General features: G+C 35.4%; 1 protein-coding gene across 5 annotated transcripts in view; it reads left to right on the top strand.

The window, feature by feature from the left end:
- Window positions 1-21,974, top strand: part of LOC145241281 (uncharacterized) — a 292,029-nt gene that overhangs the window by 13,961 nt on the left and 256,094 nt on the right. For all 5 annotated transcript variants that reach the window (XM_080104025.1, XM_080104023.1, XM_080104024.1 and 2 more), the window contains exons 2-3: window positions 17,719-17,818; window positions 20,744-20,982. In XM_080104025.1, the coding sequence (XP_079960151.1) occupies window positions 17,805-17,818; window positions 20,744-20,982 (253 nt within the window). In that variant the 5' untranslated portion in view covers window positions 17,719-17,804. The remainder of the gene's footprint in view (window positions 1-17,718; window positions 17,819-20,743; window positions 20,983-21,974) is intronic.

Below are 21,974 nucleotides of genomic sequence, written 5' to 3'. Positions count from 1 at the left end.
ATTGTAAAATTACCCTGTCAATCTATTATATAAAACGGCAGCTCTCTGTGTGCTTGTATATCTAGCTGAAAGTAAAAAAAACTATTAAACAAACACCCACAAAATTGGTATACTATTGGTGCATGCTAAAATTTATCAATAGAAAGTATACTGTAAAATTATCCTGTTAATCTAATATATAAACGGCTATATGTCTGTCTGTCTATCTCCATATTTTCAAACTCTATCTCCTCCGAAACTAAAAGTCGCAGAGTGGCGCTAGGGGCCTCAAATGATTGGATTTTTTATGGACCATTCATTTATGGGTCTTTAATTGTTAAAAATAGTTTTTTTAAAGGGTCAAAAATAGGCAAAATTGAAAAAGTCGTTATATATTTTGTACAGTCATCTTAGTTTATTTTTAGTTTTTAATTTTTTATCAGTTCATATGCATGTCACGTTGGTACAGTGGTAACGTCACCAGCTTTGAATGCCACAGTTTGCTTTCAGTTTCGATTCCAGCTGATGGCTCCTAAATACTTTTTTTAACTTTTGAAATCATGACTCGATAATAATATATACAAAATGTGGACAAATTAAAATAACATATTTAAGCGTATTTTATATCCTTCAAACCCCTCAACTTAACATTCACGGGCAATATGAACTGGAACAAATATATTGAGAACATTGTGAAGACTGCTGCAAAAAAAGTTGGTTCCCTCTATCATGTTAGAAGACTATTCAGATCTGAAAGCATCATCTACAATGCCACGATTTGCTCATGCATGGAGTATTGTTGTCACATCTCGACTGGTGCATCTCTGCTTCTTGGATAGGGTTCAAAAAAGAGTCTTCAATCTAATAGGTTCCACTTTGTCAACTAAGCTCCAAACCCTGCCCCATCACTGCAATGTTGTATCTCTGTGCCTGTTTTAAAAGTATTTTAATGGAATGTGCTCTGATGAACTCATTGCACCCTTGAGGTACATATCCCCGACAAACTCGCTTAACAACAAAATCACACCCCTTCACTGTTGAGGTCCCCAAATGCCAGAAAGCTTTCTACTCTAATAGTTTCTTCCCTCGAACAGCTAAACTTTGGAATTCCCTTCCTGCTACTTGTTTCCCTGACTGTACTGATATATAGAAGTTTAAATGTAATATAAACCAACATCTTGTTAATCTTTCCTAGGTATGGTCACAAATAGTAACCCCTTACATCCAAGTGGCAATATGTCTTCTTGTTGGTGAACGTGAGTAAAAAAACAGCATCATGGAAAACAACCTTCCAAACGCTAACATCCATATCTTAGTTGTCTGTCGAGGCCGTCACTGTCAGTCAGTCGATCAATTCATTTCCACGTCTTCTAAGACTGTCTCGGTCTGTTATGAGCCACAAATTGTCCTCAACTGTTGCAAACTAACTCTGATTCCTACATTTATTGAACTGGGATTAGAAATTGTGAAAAGTGAACATTGCATTATTTATAATAGCAAAATTGCACTGATGGACAATTTTTAAAGTATCATCAAATAAAACTGAATAAAATGACAGTAAATATAAACATTCAATATAATTCAACACATAATGATTATTATGCCTATTTTTTTTAAACAATCTCAGCTGCAACTTACTTCATTATAAGTCGATAACAATGCTGATATGTTCGATTGGGGTTGCGGAAATAAAGTATCAAATGTCATAAACATATACTAATTTCAAACTCACATATTACAAAACTGTCAAAAGATACAGATCTAGAATATTGCATGCCTAATCCATACATATTGTGGAATACTATATCCAAATGTTGGCTCTTTACACCATGTACTCTTTAAATATTATCCTCAAGAAAATGTAATAATTTTATGTAGTCATTTTGTTTGTTGTGACGATGTAATTAAGTAAACGTACATGTTCAACATCAATTTAATTTTAATAAAAAAGAGAGCTGCATGTTTCAACGATAGAGTTCTTTATACAATTGGTATTTTTTTTTTTTGCGATTCTGTTGAATTTTTAGCTTCGTACTGATCACATTCGTCCATTTCAGGTGATTCCCTCAATCCCCTCTCTAGTTAAACACATACAGAGAAAAAAACTTGGGTTGTCCTTTTTTAATGCTTGTGGCAAAAATCACTTGTTTTGTATTGTTTATTAAATTGTTAGGTGAAAGTACAGACTAGTTAGAAAAACACCCTCTCCTCCACATGTTAAGAAATGAGCTTCCAAAAATTTCTCTGCATAAGTACTATGATTGTTTTTTTTATTGTTTTAACATCTTTATTTTATTTTTGTATCGGCTTTGTTCAAGTTAACGCTGTGATTGTTTACAAATGATTTATTTCCGGTTTGTGTGGCCCTGGCCCGTTCTGCTTTACCTTTTGATTAATGTTTAGCAGTTTTAAAATAAGCAAACGAACTTGGCTGTTTTTCAGAATAACAGAATATTTTTTATTTGCTAAACATTAATCAAAAGGACTTTTTCATGACATATATCTGAAGCAGAGTGATTCGCACAAACGAGAATTTTTTAATAAGAGATTTTGTTAATTTTTTTCATACGAGAATTTTTTAATAAGAGATTTTGTTAATTTTTTTCATACGAGAATTTTTTAATAAGAGATTTTGTTAATTTTTTTCATACGAGAATTTGCGACACTATAAAATTACAGCTTACCATTGGGAAATTGTTCGAAAAATTGTCCAGTTATTGAGTCTATTTGAAGAAATCACCAAAGAAGCAAATCACAGAACTTCAACCATATCGATGATAATGCCTACAATTTTAGCTTTGAGGTTATTTCTTTCAAAAGCTGTCCAATCTAATTCTGATATTTCTGACTTTAGTAGAATCCTTACGATTCAATGAATCAATGAAAGCAAGATTTTCATCCTATCTAATTGATAAAAACTTGTGCCTAATTTCCTAGATCGAAGATTCAAATTTAAATTTTAAAAGAATGACATTAATTAATTTAATTCTACTTCTACTTTCTACTGATGATAATGAAGCAGAATCAGCAGAGTACACTTCTTTAAGCTCTATTGAGTGCCAAGAAGATCAAAGTGAAACTGTATCTATAACGATGTACGATCCCGATACCATTCATAACGTTACCAATGTGGCAGGTGTTCTTTGATCGTACCTTGTCTCGTTACAAGTTGGCCTGTTGATCGTCCTTACCCACTGTGTTTTCATGGGGGGGGGCGCTTTTCCTCTCGATCGAATCGTCTTTCTTCCATGTGTAGGGAGTCTCCGGGTACATCAATCACTCCGCTGGTCCTTGCAGTTTGCTGAAAAAAATCAAGAGTCCTCACCACAACAAACAGAACTCCGGGTTATAACAGTAACAAACTATTTATTGTTTTCATTACTTCATAACAACTACTGTCTAATTTGAGGTGACCGACTATAGCAGTGAACGATGTAAGACCAGACCAGTAAAGTCACAGAGTTCCCATTAACACAGGCTAGTTCCCATCATAACTTCAGGCCCTGAAGGGCTCCCCAAATCGGGAGCGCATGACAAGCTCAGCCGTTCAGCTTGCTGGCTACGACTCCTCTGCGTTTAGAAATCCTTTTTCTAAATCCAACCCTTTTTCACCCACCTCTCCTTAAGAGAGTGGTTACAAACACCTTTCTTTCTTTCTCTTAGAGCTTATCTCTACCAAACCTCAACCCCCACCTGCACTGAGGTGTTTCTACTTATTATCAAATTAGGGGTGATTAGTCACTCCAAGTCAAACAATGCTTGGCAGTGGCCCTCACTCTTGACCCACAGCTTCATATCGCTCAACAGAGGGTTTAAAACAACCTTTTCCGTTGTTAACAGATATATAACAGCAATTAGATAAAAACAAATTATTATTTGTTTTTTCTCTTTCTGACAAAATCCCATAGACATTTGTTTTGTCCCAATCAGACATTAACACCCCCCTCTTCTGCCCTCTCTTCCTCTATTTGAAAAACAAGACCATCTCTTTTGACATGTAGATAATTCCAAATCTGTCTCCCTTTTTGAGGCAATATCTGCTTTGCGTCTAACAAGCTTACAATGACACATCGGCGGCTGGTCCTATTTTCCTAGCTAAGGTTTTGCATCTCTCTGCACTCTCTCACACCTTCCTGTCCGGTCAAACACCCCCTCTCACTGCAATATGCACCTCGCTGCATGCATTCATGACACCAATTGGTGTCATATATCTATTTCAAACCTGTTTGATGAATTAGCTTCGAATAAGCCTACAGTAACAAATCCAAACTTAGAGTTGGTAGAAGCTGAGTTAAACCTGGAGACTGCAACTGCAATAGAAATACAAGAATCAAAATTTAAACTCAAAAAGAATAAATCCCTTATGGTTAAGTGCACAAAAAAACTTGACCATTACATAACTTTACAACTACTCGCGAGAGGTGATGGTCCATTTCAGTGGTGGAAAAAGACACAGGAGACCTTACCACTGCTGAATAGACTGGTTTCAAAATATTTAAGCGCACCCTCTACATTTGTGGAGAGTGAGAGGCTCTTTAGTACAGGTAATTGTGTGTATGAACCTAAGAGGAACAGGCCGTGTCCTGAGACTGTTTCTACATTACAAGTTAAAGTATTCAACTTTAAATATTGAGGAGACTATGAGAGCTGAGGAGGCAAATAGCAAGAATAGAAGAGGAAGTGGAGCAGCAGCAGAACTTCAGTTTATAGTTATTCACTTAAAGAATTACAATTTGTACTTTGTAGTTGGTTTGTAATTTCTTTTTTCATATTGAATCATTTAATTGGAAATTGTACTTTGCATTTTGTAATTTTAGTTAAGGCAAAAAGCCATAATAGTGACCAGACATTTAATCAAATGTTAAGTTAAATTAGCAATTACTATGTTAATGTGTCAAAGCTGTCTGAGGAGTCACTTAGCCTACAGTAACAAATAAAAACTTAGAGCTAGTAGAAGCGGAGTTAAACCTAGAGACTGCAACTACAACAGAAATACAAATATCACAATCTAAACTCAAAAGGAGTAAATCCCTTATGGTTAAGTGCACAAAAGAACTTGACCATTACATAACTTTACAACTACTCGCGAGAGGTGATGATCCATTTTGCTGGTGGAAGAAAACACAGGAGACCTTACCACTGTTGAGCAAACTGGCTTCAAAATATTTAAGCTCGCTACCTTCATCATTGGAGAGTAAGAGGCTCTTTAGTACAGGTGGTAATGTGTCTGAACCTTTGAGGAACAGGATGTGTTCTGAGAATGGAGAAACTCTAACGTGTCTACAACTTAAAAGTATTCAACTTTAAATACTGAGGAGCCTGATGGCAGAGGAGGTAGGCAGCACGGATAGAAGAGGAAGTAGAGCAGTAGGTGCAGAACTTCAGCTTATAGTTATTCACTTAAAGAATTACAATTTGTATTTTGTAGTTGGTTTGTAATTTTTTTTCTTATTTAATTGTTTAATTATATTCATTTAAGAATTGGAAATTTTACTTTATATTTTGTAATTTTAGTTAAAGGCAAAATGTGATAATAGTGGCCAGACACTTAACAAATGTTAAGTTAAATTAGCAGTTATTATGTCCATTTGTCAAAGCTATCTGGTGAGGCAGTGATGAAATGATTTAAATTTAATTAGAAATAAGAAAAATAATCAGGGAATAAATCGGCAAATTGGCCGATTACTGATTAATATGCAAATTGGCTGATTATGTCGATTACCTGCTGATTAATTGGTACATCACTAATTCACCTATCTCATATAAATGGTGACAGTCTGCATCGCTCAGGTAACCGTCAACCATATAACAAATTGGGTGTCGCCATTGTAGCTTTTCTTCCCCCCCCCCTTTTTTTTTACACGACTGACCCTTTGAAACAAGTAAGTTGTGATTTTCCTTACATTAATAAACCCATTTTCCCTTTCTTTTGTCACTTCTTTCTCTCTTTCCTGCCCATCTTCCCAATGATTGTAGATGAGGGGACGCTGATAGTATCATAGCTTAGAGTCATTTCTATTTGCTCCTTTACCTTATCGAATAACCTGTTTCGTGGCTGGTTCTTTTGTCAATCAATTTCCTCCTGTATCTTTGTAAGTTTGGCCATAACTTTCTCAGATCGGCTAAGATGTAATGTTAAAGTTTCCCATAGACTCACACGCCTGAACTTCGTCAGCGCCTGGATACTTGCCTGATCTTGTCTGACCCCAGAACCATGATAACAGTTAACAGCAGCTGACCTCTAATCTCAAGTACACTCAACTCAACCGGAAATAACTATTTTGTTTCAATTCGCAAAACAAACTTTACAGTCCATTTAAAATCCTCAACTGCGAATTTTTTTCCTGAAGTATCCTACGTAATTTTCAAATATACTAGCGTTTTAATCTTCCGTTATTCTCTTGGTCCTAATTACATTGTCACAATATCATCAAGAATATTATTGGCTAACTGGCCGCCCAACATTGCCCGGTCATACAATATACTTAAACATGATATTTTAATTTATGCAAATTGCATATGTATTATTATAGAATCAATTATATATTATGAGGAATAATTTACCCGGTGGACTAATTCGCAAAAAATATTAAATATTCAAAAAATAACAATGATAATAAGAAATAATAATGATAATGTTGTTCATCAAATTCCGTCTGTGTTTGTTTACAATATCACGTCAGCTGATATTTGGGCTTGATGATCTTAAAAATAGTCTTTCTTTTCTTATAAGTAAAAAAAGAAGAATTTTTACGGGGAAATAGTTTATATTACACCGGTGTAACGTAAAATATTCCCCCTGTAAAATTATTTTTTATCTATAAGAGGAGAAAGACTATTTTAAGATCGGTGACCGTGGTCTAGTGTTTAATGACACGGACTGACGACCTGGGTGTTCCAAGTTCGAATCCAGTTCGTTTCACAAAAAATCAATTTCACTCACGATGTTAATAACATTCTCGTGGTCGTTCTTGTAAGTACCCGATGTCTTTCTAGAAAGAATTCTGACTAGAAAAATACCAGAGATGGCAAGTGCTCGTCTGAGCTCCATTCTCTGGTCACCCCTTGCCAATCTTTCACGAAAAACACCCGTCTAGCTGAAACCACTGTCAATAATTTTCCCCACTCTTTATCTGTGCCTAAATCAAAACGTAGATTCCATGAACAAAGCTTCTTTCTTAGAACTGCACGCCTGTGGAACTCTCTGCCGCTTGCCTGTTTCCCTCCCGACTTCAACTTGGATGTCTTCAAGTCCAACACAAACAAATTCCTGATGAACCGCCCCCTTAAGTAATGACACTTTATCAAATCTCCAATACTAACTATTACTACGATACTATCCCATTGATTACTGTACACGCAATAACCCTTATTCCCGAGTGGCTTCTAACCTTGATAAGTGGTGACCTCCATGTAAAAAAAAAAATAGAATCTTTGTATTCATACGAGATGATGATGATGATGATGATTGATTTACCCAACAGTTTTGATGATAATATATGCACCATAAATTAAAAAAAAAAAATGTATTTGTTATTCATTTAGAAGAAAAAACAAACACATTTCTCTCTGTTTTCCTTTTTAAATCGTTTTCTCATATTTTCATTTTAACCTATTTCTAACGTACGTTACATTTTTTCTCTTTTTGTTCTGCTTTTAAGTTGAAGAAGAAGAATAATTTTTCCTCTTCTTCCTTTGACAAATTATTTGTGCCAGTAGAGTTTTTCTCTTTTGAGGTCATTTTCTGAAGTGACTGCTTCTCTTCTGCTGCCAAAGTAGAAACTTTTTCGCCGTTTCTGGATAACATGAGAATGCTGTGACAGTTTTTAAGTATGATAACATTTGATTGTAGATTTCTGTTGCATTGTCTACAGATTGTGAAACCACTCACAGATATTGAATTTCTGAATTTTGGAGATCAGGATTGATTATTAGTACATGGTGGAACGATGAAATTGTCACACTAGAAAAGACGACATGATTCCATTTCTGTTTGATGAAAACCAGTTTTGATTTTTGTTGCAGACCATCTACTAGTTGGCCAATTGTGTACAAATCCCAAGAGCGATAGGAGCCTTCTATCATGTCTGAAAGTGACACAATGTTCAACGAGCGAAATTAGAGATGTGCCGCTGTACAACTCATGCTCTCTACCGATCCAAGTTATGAAAACAGGACCATTGCCAGCACCCTCAAAATGCATCGCTGGATTGCCACAAATAACAGGGACTTGCCCAAGGTGATGAAAACAATGTTTCCGGCCACAGTTATGGTCTTTGGTGTGGTTTCAAGTGAGGGCCACATCATGCCACTTTACATTTTCGAAGTCAGCTTGAAAGTCAACACCAAAGTGTACGCAGATGTGCTGAAGAGTGTGGTGATCAGGTGGCAAACTCTGGCTGTGGCAGCAGGACAGAGAGCCGGCCCACAAGTCCAAACAAACCCAAGCTTGGCTTCAGAAAGAGTGCCATGACTTTGTACCTTCTCTCACTGCCCCCCTCCTCCCCCGATTTGAACCTGTTGAACTATTTTGTTTGGTTATACACTGAGGACATCACCAACATGACCTCCCACAACACTAAAGTCAGCCTGATCGCCACCATCGAGTATTTGCCAAGCTCTCACTGGCGCTTGTGGAAAAGGCATGCTCCCAGTTCCAGACCCGTATCAAAGCAGTGATTGAGGTTATTGAATAGATGTCAGCTTTAGTATGTAATCAAGTTTCTTGAATTGATTTTTTCAATAAAAGTTTTTAAATATAGTTGTAGTGTTGTTTTCTTTAGGGTGACACTTGCACTTAGACAAGAGAGAAAGTATAACTTTATAGAAATGTATCAATAACGTGAAAGTGGATAAAATTGGATAAAATCAAGGTATATTATCAACTAAGTCTACCTCAATATACTAAATTGATACTAATTAATCTCGTTTTTTGACATTAATATATGTTGAGATTGAATATGACTTTCAATTCCATTTAACGGTGGTTATTTCGTTTGTATACAGCTTTAACTAGATTTTGACCGTTCCTTAATTTAAAGTCCCATTCAACATAACAAATGTACCAATAATGTCGAAATTGGATAAAATTAAACTATATCATCAATTAAGTGTGCCTCTATATACTTTATTTGCACTGATTGACCTCGTGACATTGATAGTTGTTGAGATTGATTATCAGTTTCATATACTGGTGGTTATTTCCTTCATCCAAAGCTTCATCATAAAAAATAAAATGGTCATTATTCTTTCTTCAAATAAAGATTGTGTTCCTACATCTAAAAGGAAGAAAAACTATTGATTTGGAAGTTGCCTTTTTTTTAACCACACGAAATGCAATTTTTTTTTTTTTTTTTACATATTTGAAGACTGAAGGGTCAGATAACAGATTCTTGGCAAGAAAAACTGAGGTATCTTGAAACTACTTGTGTTGTTTTGATCCTGAAGATGATGGAGTCACACAATCACATTTGCTCATACCAACCTTAATTGTAACGACATATAAAAATATACAACTTATTTACAAATACAATGCTAACAATAAAACAAAATGCGTTTCTGAATTTTTGAGATGACGATCGATTATTCTTTGGACCACTGTTCTCCTCTTGAGTGTTATTTGCACGTTTCAGTCAATATAACCTCTGACATTCTTCAGGTGTATCTAAAAGATGTAAACAGCAAAAAAGTTGTAGTAGCAACATTAGTTAAATGAATAGATTGTGTTAGTATATCTAAAAGGAAGAAAAACTATTGATTTTCTAGTCAAACAAATTTTATCAGAGGCTTAAATAACAGATTTTTGGCCAGAAATACTTCTGAGATTGATTTACTATTACAAAATAAAACTCAGATGTTATCGCAACAAAATAATTTATTATAAAACCCAATTTCAGAAAATGCTGAAAGAAAAATATGACATAAATATTATCCAAAAGTTTCCCTCGAGTCTTCACTACACGAGGAAATCTTTTGTGGAAATCATCTACAACAGCACGCAAAACATCTCACGGCATTTGTTCAATTTGATCTTAAAAGCTTTAATTTTTTGCACGAGGAGTAGAGCAAGCTTTTCTCTCCAGGATTGATCACAAAGAATAATTAAGGGCATCAAGTGATGAGGGAGGCCATTCTTCTTTGCTGATTCAGGATGGACAGTTTTCTCTACACCACTGCTGTGTTACATGAACATTGTGGCTTGTCGCAACATCTTGTTGGAGAGTCCAAGCTTCATCACTGCACGCAGAATTACACCATGGGGTAAATGCACCTTCAAGAATGTCATCAATGTAACGTTCGTTGTTAATCTTGCCCCCCTTGAGGGAGAAAACAAGTGTCATTTTCTCTGATAGAGTTTAACGAGAGTTGATTTCTGATGAGTCTCTTTGCAATCGTAGGTGCAGAGAGAAGCTGTGCGCTTTTGGAGCTTATAGGGTGATATCTGTAGGTCACTTCGACATATTCTTTGCATATCTGTAAGTCACTTCGACATATTCTTTGCATATCTGTAGGTCACTTCGAGATATTCTTTGCATATATGTAGGTCACTTCGACATATTCTTTGCATATATGTAGGTCACTTCGACATATTCTTTGCATATATGTAGGTCACTTCGAGATATTCTTTGCATATATGTAGGTCACTTCGACATATTCTTTGCATATATGTAGGTCACTTCGACATATTCTTTGCATATATGTAGGTCACTTCGACATATTCTTTGCATATATGTAGGTCACTTCAACATATTCTTTGCATATATGTAGGTCACTTCGACATATTCTTTGCATATATGTAGGTCACTTCAACAGATTCTTTGCATATATGTAGGTCACTTCGACATATTCTTTGCATATCTGTAGGTCACTTCGACATATTCTTTGCATATATGTAGGTCACTTCGACATATTCTTTGCATATATGTAGGCCAGCAGGCATGACAGGAAAACAAACGAACATATATCTAAAGTAATGGCAGAAACACTAGAGGATGACCTCCAATCAGTAGTGGAATGGGGACAAAAATGGATGGTAACGTTCAATGCCACCAAGACAAAACTGGTTTCATTCAATAATTACAAGAAACCTTCTCTACCACCTATAGCAATGGCCAACGACTCTTTATCTGAGAGTACGTCTCTCAAGCTCCTTGGCCTAACGTTCACTGGAAACATGAGTTGGAACAGTTACATCGAGGGCATTGCCAGGGCCGCTGCAAGGAAGGTGGGCTCTCTCTACCGTGCTAGAAAACTTTTAACACCCGAAAGTATCCTGTACCTCTATAAGGCCACTATTCGCCCATGTATGGAGTATTGCTGTCATATTTGGGCCGGTGCATCGGCTACTAGTCTCTCGCTCCTTGACAGGGTTCAAAAGAGAGTCGCAAATCTGATAGGCCCTAAACTGGCATCAAAACTTCAGCCTCTGTCCCATCGTCGAAACGTTGCATCCCTCTGCCTGTTCTACAAGTACTATAATGGTGAATGCTCTGAAGAACTGCAAGCACTTGTGCCCCCACGACGTGAACACCCTCGACAGACCCGACAAGCTGCAAAATCCCACCCCCACACTGTAGAGATCCCTAGATGTAAAAGATCCTTCTACTCCAGTAGTTTCTTCCCCAGAACTGCTAGACTTTGGAATTCCATTCCGGGTCACTGCTTCCCCAACTGTACTGACATGCATAAGTTCAAGTGCAACGTGAACCAACATCTCGCTGCCCTAATCCCTACATAGTACCCCAGTAGATGTTTCCCCTGATAGTAGCCCCCTACACCAAAGTGGCAATGTGCCTTGTTTGGGGTGAAAATGTAATAAAAAAATTAAAAAAAAAAAAAAAAAAATTCTTTGAATAGTCCTTATTGATGTTTGTGCTTTCTTTGCCCTTTGTCTCATGGATCTTCTTGGATTCCGCCTGATTTTTTCCCTAATATTTTTGATGAGTTTAGGTGTTCTTAAGGTGTGGGGACAGCCTGATCGTTGTCTATCTTTGATCAACAAAGTTTCAGGTAACGATCAATCATCCTTTTTATAAACATTCTGTTGATTTTGAGGGTTTTTTCCTAACTTGAAAATTTCTGGTGAACGCAAGCCCTTCTCAAGTTGTTCTGTGATTAATCTCCTTTTCAACCCAACAGACATTGTTAAAAATTAATATCTTTTGTTTCTGAAAAATAAGAAATCATATGTCACATTATTATATAATGAGAATAAAATAGTAAATTTATTTTAATATTATCATAAAAATAGTTCCGAAATTTTGTAACAGGACTTATACCCCACCTTGTAAAAGTATAGAAACGTTATTTGAATTTGATGAGTGAAATAAAATTAAATTGCTTTTCTCTGCTCCACAGACTGAGATTAGTTTTGGATTTTATCTTTTTATTAAAAAAAAAACTTTAACTGGCTTTGCAAACTTACTTTTTCTCATTCAAAAGAATCTAAAACGAACTCAGTGGATGACACAACGGGAAATATTGGTTCTACTAATGTCTATCATTTGCAATGTGTGAAGTTTGACTTGTAGTGCACAACAGACATACAGATAAAAAAAAATGGCGGACCTCGTTTGCATAAGAAATTGTTTTTATTGACTTTATTTGGGTTTAGCGATTGTTTACATTTCCAGTCCTAATTATCAGAACTCTGTGGAAATTCCATGGTGCTTTTTGTATCAACTTGTATAATTTACCCGGTGCTACCAGATCAGACTGTCTGAAGATATTGACTTCCTGATTGAAATGCACCGTACATCAAGTTTTGTCACTTTATCTCTTTGCAAAGCTTAATCATGTTCTGCAAAGCAAAAAAACAAAAACAAAAAAAAACAAACAAAACAAACAAAAATAACATTCCTCCTATTACTACCCCCTCCCCCTTTTCTTTCTTTTATCCCCTCCTTTTCTGACCTAGCCAGTAGGGCATCAGAATATGCTGACTGTCCCTCTACAGAGAGTAAAAGTCCCTCAATGGAATCATCTGTTGGCCGTGATGTTTTGAGATGGGATCCTGATAGTTGAGCAGGCCTTGACAAAGAGATCATGGCCTTGCAACACATCACTTTGGCCCTTACTTGGGCTGACGGTCGGAGAGGCCCAATTTGATCAATCGGCTGGTCATGTCAAGCCATAATTCAGAAGACAAAATCAACACCCACATAAACACACAAGTATCACAAAAAAATATTCTAACTACTAAATTAGAAGGTGGTGGTTAATCAGTTTGAAGAAATGGGTATATGACATTGTTGTAATCCTCCAACTTTATTTACTATTTTCTTGGGTGGTGAAACCAGAAGGAAGAACAAGTGCTCGTGAGCTCCTTCAAATACGATTATATCCCCCCCCCCTGTATCTCTGTTCTACGAGGGCGAATGGATTCCCCCTCATATTTCCCATTAAATTAGACTCTGCGCCAGCTGAAAAGCAGGGACGATGAAATTTAAAAAAAAATATTCATAGCCACAAAATCAACCAAGAGACATCACACCGAGTCTGAATCGGGCATTGAAAATAAAGAAAAACTTCCCGAGATTCATTATTTTGGAAGCAGAAGACAACGCCTCATTGACAAATCTCCATTTTTAATTAAAAAATAACACTCAAAGCAGTTAAACATTTATGAAATGGAATAATTTTTAGTGAAGGTAGAAAAAAAAGATCTGCTGATATTCTACTAAAAATGGAAAAATTCTATGACAAAAAAAATTAAAACTTTTTCCCATGGAAAAATGAATACATCAAAGGGTGTTATTCGAAACAAAGAACTATCAAGTTGTTCAATGACGAAATAAAATGGAACTAAAATCCCAAGGCGTAATTGACATAAAAAAAGTATCCATTAAAAAGAATGGAAATATTATACTAACATCATACCTACATCATAATGTTTAATACACCAAAAGCCCCAAAAGAGATAAGAATTGGCTATTCAATTGAAAAAGTAGAACTATTTATACCAAACCCCTGCGATGTCAGAAATTTAGGCATCATGAAGATGTATATTACAACCGACCAGCGTGTGACAGATGTGCTATAAAAACCTGACCATGATACAAATGAATGCACAAACAAATGCAAATGTGCAAACTTAGGAAACAAAGAAATCAAATACTGTATAAAATAAACATGTCGTCTATTTTCTATGGAGAAATGGAAGTCTTGGGTGTACGCGTGTTCATTCAGCTGTTGACAACTATCCACGTGGAAGGAAAGGGGAATGCAATAGAGAAACGCGAAGTGGCAAGCCGGCCTGTAGAAAGAGAGAGTTAAGCTCAGTAGAGAGTCGTGCACATGTCTGTTTTGATGGACCAAAGCCGAAGGAGAGATAGAGTGAGAAAGTCAATCCAGTAGCAGGGAAAGTGACGTTAGGGCGGTCGGTCGGTTCATTGACTCAACAGGTCGAACGCTGGTCCGGACGAAAAAAAAAGGGAAGTTGACAGGTTTTGTTGACTTTTATACTGGGGTCAGTGTTCTGACTGCGCATGTCTGGCTTTCACTTTAAAGGAAGTGACGTCACAGCTCGGGTATGTGTGTGTGCACGTTAGCGTATGTGTGTGTATGCGCATGAATGTGAGTGTGTGTATGTGTATGTGTATATGCGTGCGTGCGTATGTGCGTGCGTACGTGTGGGTGTGTATATGTGAAGAAAAACATGTTCGAATAATGTCAATGTGTTTTCCATCCACAACATACACACCTCTTCAACAAAAAAGTAAATATTGTCAAACCCTACAACCTCCGTATAAAGAACCTCCTCACAGAACCCAAAAATACATGAAAACTCTACCTTGGATCAAACTGAGTAAATATTCTAAAAAAAACAAAAAAAACTCATTCCTTTACCTTCCATGAGGAACTGCTTAAAATGCAAAATAAATATAAAGAATACTCACAAATCTATACGGATGGATCAAAGGATGGATGCACAGTCAGCCATAAAAAAATTGAATTAAAGAAAAGACTCCCGGATGGGGACTCTGTGCTTAGTGTAGAGGTGTCTGCCATTAACTTGGCGCTAGATATAATAACAACTGATAACCATAAAAAATATCTCATTCTTACAGATTCTCTATCGGTACTCATATCACTGAAAGAAAAGAAAATGACAAACCCCCTTCTTAGAAAATCAATTTTATCTTTTCTAAATCAACAGTAAACAAGCAAAAAATATTTTTTTAAAATATTAGTAGGGTTTAGTGTCTCTTATAAACAATATCTCCTTCAAGAACGGTCATAAAATGTGTTTTCAATCGATATTTATTCAATAATAACCAGTTTTTCTACCTAGTAAAAATGGACAAGGTTTCCATGGACGAGTTTTCCGTGGACGAGTTTTTCGTGGACGAGTCTTCTGGGCACCAAAAAAACATTCGAAAATTTTTCTTAATTGAAAGGGAAATTTTATCTACATTTAAACTGATACACGTATTCAAAAAAGAAGAATGGGATTGGGACAGTTATTGCTGTAATTAACAGAAGGAAAAGAAGCGATAAACAAATATGAACAAATAAATGTTACCAAAGGCAAGACTCTTCTACATATCTGAATAAATTTTTTTGTGTTTGATAACAACTGATAAGCATCAAAAAATATTTCATCCTTACAGATTCTCTATCGGTACTCATATCACTGAAAGAAAAAAAAAATAACAAATCCCCTTATTACAAATCCCCTAAATAAAATAAACACCATAAAATTAGATAAATGCATAATCTTCTGGATTCCAAGCCACATCGGTATCTACATGAACGAAAAAGTAGACAAAGCAGCAAATAAGTCACTTCAACAAAACCATACAATGGGGAAAATCCCTTATACAGATCTAAAACCCAATATATATATATATATATATATATATATATATATATATATATATATATATATATATATATATATATGTATATATATATATATATATATATATATATATATAAAATTTATTTATACAAACATTAATGGCTACATATGTGCTGCATACATGTTTTTGTAATCACCTGCGTTGGGGGACTACGTCTTCAGGCCAAGATACATATGTAGCCATTGATGTTTGTATAAATAAATTTAATATACCTGCTCTGTTCACTCATTGAGCACTCTTTGGTAGACACATGTTGTTTCATTGGATGTACTTCTAGGAAACTAAACTCTACTGGCTATATATATATATATATATATATATATATATATATATATATATATATATATATATATATACTCGTTTTTTTTATTCAAAAGTAATGGACTAATGAATTCAACGAGGTTGTTAGATAGTGCTCAATAAAAAGAGCTGATAATACTTGTTTATTGTTATATAAACATGGTCACATCCCGCAGCCTGATGATATCTGTTGTTTGATTGAAACAAGTGGCTATTTGTAGCAGCGGGATGTGAGCATGTTTATATAACAATAAACAAGTATTATATATATATATATATATATATATATATATATATATATATATATATATATATATATAAAGAAAATGGCAAGACCATTGGGACTCATGCACAGAGAATAAACTATTCAAATTAAAGAAGAGGTAGTAATGACTAGACTACGAATAGGTCACACTCATGCCACTCACTCAAAGGTGAAGAGGTGCCTATTTTCATAACGTGTCAAGAGCCCCACACAGTGCATCATATACTGACAGGCTGTGTGAACTTCAAGCAGGCCTGAATAAAGCATTACCAAGAGAATAGTCTAAGGGCAGATATTTAACAAAATCGACCCATAAAAAAATTATTGAATTCCTGAAAGAGATTAAAATAAACAAAAAAATATAACAAAAGATTCCACAACAAAGATAAAAAACAACTAACCCAACATCTAACACATTACAATTAATGTTTCAGCATTAAATAACCAAAAAGTGGTTGATTTGCTATAAGACAAAACAAAACAAGAAAAAAAAACAACTGTATAATTTGCTGTTAATAATATTGTTTTGTAATAATAAATGTGTGTCATTGTCAGTGTCAATTCTTTAAATTTTTTTTCATACGAGGATTGGTTAAGATGATTGGCTATTTTTTTCCCTTCATTTGTAATTGTTAGAAATCGAAATGGTTTGTTATTGTTCAAATTTTAGCCAAAAAATTTTAAAATTCAGCAAAAAATTATCATTTTCTATGCTGGGGAGTTATATATCTATGCAGAGTCGAGTATTATCTGTGATAGGTTTCGTTTTGGAGCATCTTTAATTCGTGCTATCTCATCAGGATTGTTTCTGGTGGCGAGACTCTAAGAACCCCCCCCCTGTCATGAATGTGCGTCAGAAGCAAAGATGTGTCATCGAATTCCTGGCAAAAGTGCATTGAAATGGTGGTGACTATGTATGAAAAATATATTCTGGAGCATAAAAGGTTGCTCGTTTTAATAGTACCACTCCCGTTTTCGTAGCTCTTCAACATTTTGAGTTAAAAACAGGAAGCTTTACTTTTTGAACGATCCTTGTATATATAGGTTGCTAGATATGTTGAACATATATATATATATATAGATATGTTGAACATATATATATATATATATAAATATGTTGAACATATATATATATATATATATATATATATATATATACGTGTGTGTGTGTGTGTGTTCAACATATCTGACAACCCATATAATTTTTATTTTTTATTTGCTTTTCATTGTTTTTTTTTTTCTTGAAAATCTATGCATTGTGACAAAAAAAAAATTATTAAAAATGTTAAATATTTTTTATTCAACTTGCAGATACTCTGATGGATGCTGCATGAGAGAATAAGAAAGAAGGCAATCAGCTGCTTCGATTTTTTTTCCTTTCAAAATCAAATCTTCTTATGAAGGACAAAAGGTAAGTTATTGAAATTGAAGGAAACTTGTGCAAATAATTACAAAATGATTGTACAAGAAAACAGAAAATTTGGATTTTATATTATTTATTTTTTTTTTTTGCAAATAAATAAATATGCAAATTACTCATCTCAAAGGATTCCAATAATGAAAAAAACCAATATTTTTTTTCATTACATTTTCGCCTCAAACAAGGCACTTTGCCACTTTGATGTAGGGGGCTACTATCTGGGACATAATTTTTAAGGGTACTATGTAGGGAGTTGAGCAAGAAGATGTTTGTTTACATTACATTTGAACTTCTGCATGTCAGTACAGTAAGGGAAGCAGGAACCCGAAAGGGAATTCCGAAGTCTAGCAGTCCTGGGGAAGAAACTATTGGAGTAGAAGGCTTTCTTACATCTGGGGATTTCTACTGTGTAGGGGTGGGATTTTGCTGCTTGTTGGGTTTGTCGAGGGTTTTTACGTTGAAGGGGTACAAAAATATGTAGGTCGTCAGAACACTTACCATTAAAATAAAACAGGCAGAGGGATGCAACATTTGGAACTGACCCGACGATTTAAGACCAGATAAGAACAAAAATTTGTATTTATAAGACCAAAAACTCCAACCTTGATATCATTTCGGAGCCTGTGGTACAGTGTGTAGAATCTCTACAGTTCCAGGTGAGCATTGTCTGAAGATAGCGGTTTCAATCCTACCCATAGCAGGCCAGAGGATTAGTTGGCCAAAACCTGGTGAGACAACAACAACTATGGAAGGCAGTAATTACTGAGGATACAATTACAAGACTCAGCATTCGTATCCAAAATTTCTTTGCCGATTCCTGGGGTTGACAATAAGATTTGCCAGCTTGACAGAAGGATTCCTTAGTTCAACAATATATACCTGAAGAAAGTCGGAGGTTACATCAGCCAAAACGTTGTGAAAATAATACTGAAGATGATGAATGGTAGTGCGAATAATCCAAATAATACTAGAGATATTTTTTTTATTACATTTTCACCCCAAACAAGGTATATTGCCACTTTGATGTAGGGAGCTACTATCAGGGATCTGAGTTCCAGGGTTATTATGTAGGAAGTTTAGCAGCAAGATGTCTGTTCACGTTACACTTGAACTTCTGCATGTCAGTACAGTTGGGGAAGCAGGAAACTGGAAGAGAATTCCAAAGTCCTGCCATTCTTGGGAAGAAGATATTAGAGTAAAAGGCTTTCTTACATCTAGGGATCTCAAATGTGTAGGAGTGGGACTTTGCTGCTTGTCGGGTTTGTCAGGGGTATTTTCCTCGAGGCAGTACAAGGGCTTGTTGTTTGTCAGAGTATTCACCATTAAAATACTTGTAAAACAGGCAGAGGGATGCAACATTTCGTCGGTGGGACAGGGACTGAAGTTTAGATGACAGTTCAGGACCTATTAGGGTTGGCGACTCTCTTTTGGATCCTGTCCAGGAGCGAGAGACTAGTAGCAAATGCACCAGACCAAATGTGACAGCAGTACTCCATACATAGGCGAATGGTGGCTTTGTAGAGGTACAGGATACTTTCAGACGTAAGTAACTTTCTAGCACGATAGAGAGAGCCCACCTTCTTTGCAGCAGCCTTAGCAATGATCTCGATGTATCTATTCCAACTCATGTTTCCTGTGAACATTAAGCCAAGGAGCTTGAAGGAAATGCGCTCAGGTAAAATATCTCTAGCCATTGCTATTGGTAGTTGGTAAGGTTTCATGTAATTATTAAAGAAACGAGCTTTGTCTTGGCAGCGGTGAACATTATCATCCATTTTTGATCCCATTCCACTACAGACTGAAGATCTTCCTCTAGGGTTTCGGCCATTACCTTAAATATGTGCTCATTAGTTTTCCCAACGTGCCTGCTATAGAACGTGGTGTCGTCGGCAAATATACCCATCTCAAAGACAATTTTATCAGGTAAGTCATTTATGAATATCAGAAATAATAAAGGTTCAAGGATTGATCCCTGAGGTACACCCGCATTTATATCAAATTTTTGGGACATACGCTCATCGAGGACAACCTGAATTCTTCTCTCATTTACGAAGGATCTAATCATGTGCATATTAATGTGCATAAATAAATCTTGTTTTTGTATGAAGGCTTGAGTTCTCACAAATAAGTGGCTTGATATGCATATATGATATGGCTACCATTTTGGGTGGGTGGAGCCGGCTCTTTCCAATGACTAAACTGCATAAAAAATTATTCCACTCCAGCCTGAGTCGTTCATTTCATTTTCGGAGGGCGAATGTTGGGTAATTCTATTTCTCAGCGATGGATTCTGTATATTATTGGTCTGGAAATCCTTTCAAAGTTGGATCTCACAGTGGTTAGCCAGGTTTTCACCTGCTCAAAAAAAGGAACATTTGGAACAAACTGAGCCCCCCCCCCCAAAAAAAAAGACCGTTGTCTGCCAAAAGATGCTGAACTGAAGGATTAAATTAAAGATTGTTTCTTACAATGTGATTTTATTATTTGTATTGAACTATGTAGCACAATATTACTTTCTAAGTATTTATTAATATTTATCAATTCATCTTATTTAGGTCAGTTCTATATTTGAAATACAATGGATACTATTTTCATAGAAATGTTAAACTCATATTTGCTGCATTGTTATTAATTTTTTCTGTCCAAAAACTAATTTTTTTGCACTATCCAGAAAAAATGTCAGCTTTATCAAAACATATTTGTTGATTAAATATATTTCTCGTTCTGTGGAATTTTCACAGGTCCTGCTAGTATAGCTGTATTTTGCCTGATTATTTAATAACCAATTTTTAAACGGTTAATCTCTCAACAATATTGCTGAATAGATTCTTTGGAAACAATCAAGCAACTAACTTCTGACGAATGGAATTCGTAACAACTATTTTATTTTTTTTTGTTTTTGTTTTCTAATTTTAGATATGAGATAACACGTGGAGAGAAAGCAGACAAAGATCAAAAAACGATGAGGAAGTCCAAAGGAGTGCAACCTCTTGCTCCAAGAGGGCCACGGCTCAGTCCATCTCCTAGCAGGATTCCTAAAAAAATCCCTTCAATAAATATGGCTCGATCTGCTGAAGACATACCCAGACATGTACAGCTTAGTGGCAGTACAGAATTTACTCCACTTCGGTCGATGTCTCCAGGATCGATTCAAGGTAAATTTAAGAATAAAATCTACTTGCAACAGCCTCCATGTAATATTCAAGTCCTTAATATCACTGCAAGGCTGTACAATACAGCAGACGATTTTCATTAAATTTAAACAGCTCTCATGTTTGTATATTCGCTTTTTTGTAGACTTATCCTCATCTTCATAGCTGTTGTTTCACCATGTTTCAGCCAACTTATCCTCTAGCCTTCTTCAGAGTGGTTAACTGTGATGGGATAGGAATGCTGAGTTTTGTAACCATATTCCCAGTAATTACTGCCTTCCATAGTTGTTGTTGTCTCACCACGTTTTGACCAACTAATCCTCTGGGCTGCTTTGGGTAGGATTAAAACTGCTATCTTTAGACAATGCTCACCTGGAACCGTAGAGACTCAACTGCGCCATGGGCCCTGAAACGTGGTGAAACAACAACTATAAGATGAGAATAATAGTCCGCAAAAAAAGGAATATACAGATTATGAAGTCTCATCTCAAATAATTCCAAATTACAATTCAGAAGTCGATTTTGGTTAAATTTAAGTAGGTCTCTTGTTAATTATTATTATTATTATTATTATTATTATTATTATTATCATTATCATTATTATTATTATCATTATTATCATTATTATTATTATCATTATTATCATTATTATTATTATTATTATTATTATTATTATTATTATTAATAAATAACAAATGAAACAAGAAAGCGTTTCTAACCGAAATTTTGATTTAAACTTGAAATTCATGGTTAAACAAGGAATTATCTTACACATGTTCGGATGTTTTATGTTTCTGTCTTTGTGTACATTTTTTCTGGCCAAAAGCAACAATAGCGACGGAGTTTAAAAAATAACAAACGACACAAAAAAGCATTTCTAACCGAAATTTTGATTTAAACTTGAAATTTATAGTTAAACAAGGAATTGTCTTACATATGTTCGGATGTTTCATGTTTCTGTCGTCAGCAAAATCAGCGGCGGAGTTTTAAAAACA

Source organism: Euprymna scolopes, chromosome 20 (genome assembly GCF_053919585.1).
Source record: "Euprymna scolopes isolate OS-2025 chromosome 20, ASM5391958v1, whole genome shotgun sequence".
In the NCBI taxonomy this organism is placed as follows: domain Eukaryota; kingdom Metazoa; phylum Mollusca; class Cephalopoda; order Sepiida; family Sepiolidae; genus Euprymna; species Euprymna scolopes.
This window is presented reverse-complemented; position numbering and strand designations above follow the sequence as displayed.